This window comes from Branchiostoma floridae, chromosome 19 (genome assembly GCF_000003815.2).
Source record: "Branchiostoma floridae strain S238N-H82 chromosome 19, Bfl_VNyyK, whole genome shotgun sequence".
NCBI lineage: Eukaryota > Metazoa > Chordata > Leptocardii > Amphioxiformes > Branchiostomatidae > Branchiostoma > Branchiostoma floridae.
The window spans coordinates 8,596,049-8,599,718 of record NC_049997.1 but is presented as its reverse complement, the minus strand read 5'-3'; the positions used below and the strand labels follow the sequence as shown (position 1 = coordinate 8,599,718).

The following is a 3,670-nucleotide window of genomic DNA, read 5'->3' as shown; positions in this document are numbered from 1 at the left end:
TCTGCTGCAGTCGTGTGTCCCTGATGTCACGTCCGGAAGTTACAGCAGACAGGTCCATTCCGTGAACAAGGCTGACGGAGTCGGCTGAAAATTTGGGGTAAGTCCCAATTAATCTTAGTGTTGGTTAAGTAAAGTTTAGTTTTTTTCCACGAATATTTGATATGACAATTTCTTGTAACAGTGACGTATTTTTTAAATTGAACTTTACTGCACAACAATTGTACGAGGTACAAAGTATGGCATCTACTTAACTACAGTTCAAGAGCTTAACTTAATGCTTATCTAACTAATACAGGAGTTGTAGTATGAGATACGTTTTTTACATTCATTAGATGATTTTACAATCATTTAAGGAATTTTTCATGTCTAAACCATCTTTTATATGTTTTCCTATATCTGCCATGCTGGATATATACACATGCCTCAGAAGAACAAGACTGTACAAATCAAATATTTTCGAAACTATGTCTGTGGTAGCCAGGGCAAATTTGTTAACTTACGAAGTATTTCACATTTATAGTGACGCCGACCCCTGGATGTGGAGGTAACCTGACGGCTCCCTCTGAAGGTCCTGTGACGTCACCGAACTATCCCAGTAACTATGGCAACCAACTGAACTGCGAGTGGTCGATCACACTACCAGAAGGAAGGATTATTCGTCTCAAGTTCGACTATTTCAATACTGATAACGGCTATGATATTCTGACCATTTACGATGGAGCCAGTGACAGTGCAACACAGTTACAACGGTATTTTGATTTTAAAGAGTCATACTTTCTTTCAACACAACGGAACTTTTGGTCGCCCTTTAATACTTTGACCTTTTTCAGTGGTAATTTTGATTCAATTACTCTGAGACATGTGACTCAAGTTTTCGCCAGGCAAGCGCTATCGGTCCCGTATCGATTAATATTGAGTTTCGGCTGGTGAACTCTAATGTACATGGTTTTCTTTAGTTATCCCCTGACGAAGTAATATGGTTCAGTGTAGTGTACTTCCCTACGTGAAGTTTGATATGTTAAAGGTTATCAAATATTTCGGTTGCAATTAGATGTCACCAGGATCTGACAGAATTCTGGCTCAGAGTCAGAATTGTTTGTTTCTGAGCCAGAATTCTAGCAGAATTCTACAGAATTGGCTCTGTTCCTTGAGATACAAAATTGCACCCTACTCTGACATATCATACTTACTAATATCAGTTCATTTTGTAAATCTATATTTTCAATTATGAAGGTTTTGAGGAATTAAAGTGAATTATACTGGAGGCTGTTGATTGTGAATCAACCCTTGCTTTCCTTAATGATCTCCAGGTTAACAAGTTATCTGCGAGTCAGCCCTATCACCAGCACATCTAACATGATGTTCCTGAGGTTTACATCTGACAGCAGGATCACACGTCGAGGGTTCAGCTTCACGTACACAAGTAAGACATTTTACCTTCTCACATCACGTTTTGCTTTATTTGCGAAATGCTTGATATGAGCTTTTATGTATTTTCTCTACCTCTATACTTTGTAGATTAATTGTTAACCGGCCATTACATAGAAAAAGATTCATATTTTTCTTTTCTCTCCTAGGCATTGTTGCAGGTCATTGCTGGGATCCAGGTGTGCCTACCAATGGTTACAGAGATAACAACAGCAACTTTACATCAGGACAGACAGTCAGGTACAGCTGTATGGCCGGATACCAGCTGTGGGGGACTGAGAATATAACCTGCCGATCGAACGGGACATGGAGCGATGCTATACCAACTTGTGAAGGCACGTTTGTGATTATTGAATTCAATATTCAAACTCTTTGGTTCACCTTTTTACACAAATAGAACAGTAAGACGCTTTGAAGGCCTTTGAAAACAACTCACACCCTGATTGTCATGTCCAAGTAAACTTAATTCATTTTTATTAAAATAGTATGACCTTGTCACTGTTTTGAACATGTTAAAATGGATAGAAGAGGCGATATAAACCCGTCTATAGATATGTTCAGCATTATCTGCATTTTCCAATACCTGGAAGTATTTCTCTACCAGAACACACGCTGGTTTAAGAAAAGCAAACCCGCCATATAGGGAAAATAATTTGTAAGCGTAGATATTCATTTTGGCTCAATTTTACATTAACTGCGGGGACACCTATCGCCCGGTTATCAACATTGCTTACGATGACTTATGATATCCTCGTGGCCTGGTTCCGACCACGTGCTACTAGACAGTCACAAATCAATATATGAGTTTCTCCTTTTACAAAATTTGTATTTAACTATTCTATACACGTTGTAATGGTGCTACCTAGTTGAAATGTCTGAACTATGATCTCTCTTCAAAAAGTGGCGAGGCGTTACTTGCCCTAATGATCTATATATCTAAATATAGCCTGGGGTATAACCGCCCTTCGGTTATACCGGCTTCGCAGGCACGCGGCAGCTGATGATGATGGTTTTTGTCTTCCGTAGTGATCAAGATTGAATGTGGAGGAGACTTGACGGCTCCCTCTGGAGGTCCTGTGACGTCACCGAACTATCCCAGTAACTATGGCAACAATGAGGACTGTGAGTGGGCGATCACTCTACCAGAAGGAAGCATCATCCGTCTCAAGTTCGACAGTTTCAATACTGAGGACGATTATGACAGTCTGACCATTTACGATGGAGCCAGTGATAGTGCCTCAGAGTTAAAACGGTATTGCTAAAAGTATCTAAACACAAGCCGCATTCTTATATAAACATTTTATTTTCCTACTTGGAATTCGGTGACTAACAATCAGTGTGAAAAATTAAACACGCCAGTCTGAGAGACACTGCTCTGGAAAGAGAAAGACAACAGGCATAGTGTCACAAATGTTAAAATTTTTCATAATGAAGTATGGAGTTTTAATTTTTCATTTGATGATGTCTAGGTTAACAGGTTCTGAGACAGTCAGCCCCATCACCAGCACATCTAACATGATGTTCCTGAGGTTCACATCTGACAGCAGTGTCACGCGTCAGGGGTTCAGCTTCTCTTACATAAGTAGTTTTTTTTTTTCATTACACATCTCATTTTGTACATAAGCATGTTATCGTAGGGTGTGCCAGTCATATTGTTTTTTTTTGCTTTGGACAGACGAGTATGATATGGCACTGGTTAGTAACTTACTTTGACAGCACCACATACAAAGTACAGACAAAGGGTAGTCTTTCACTTCCCAGACTGAAGTCAGGTACCCATTTTTACAACTCTCAATAGTTTCTGTAGAATCTATATCAAGAATGTAGCTTTTACGTATGCTTTTGTTATAGAAATGATGGACCAGTTCCTGTGAGAAAGACGATTCGTAATTCTACATTATTTTCTTTCAGGCATTATCGCAGGTCATTGCTGGGATCCAGGTGTGCCTACCAATGGGACCAGGGATAACAACAGCAACTTTACATCAGGACAGACAGTCGGGTACACCTGTGTGGCCGGGTATCAGATTTGGGGGGCTGAGAATATAACCTGCCGGTTGAACGGGGCATGGAGCGATGCTACTCCAACTTGTATAGGCAAGTTTATGATTATTGGAAAACAAGGTTTAGACGTCTTAATTAGCAATATTTACACGTTTGTAATGGTAATATAATGTTTTCAAAAGATATTCAATTCTTTAGCACAAGTTCCAGCTTATCGTTTTTACATTGTGTGACGAGT

At 39.6% G+C, this 3,670-nt stretch overlaps 1 protein-coding gene across 1 annotated transcript in view; it reads left to right on the top strand.

Annotated features, from left to right (window-relative positions):
* The window catches only part of LOC118407193 (CUB and sushi domain-containing protein 1-like), a 4,445-nt gene extending 2,620 nt beyond the window's left edge, over window positions 1-1,825 (top strand). The window contains exons 7-9 of the mRNA XM_035807616.1: window positions 521-749; window positions 1,311-1,423; window positions 1,578-1,825. Coding sequence (XP_035663509.1) covers window positions 521-749; window positions 1,311-1,423; window positions 1,578-1,825 — 590 coding nt within the window. The remainder of the gene's footprint in view (window positions 1-520; window positions 750-1,310; window positions 1,424-1,577) is intronic.
* The last annotated feature ends 1,845 nt before the right edge of the window (window positions 1,826-3,670 follow it).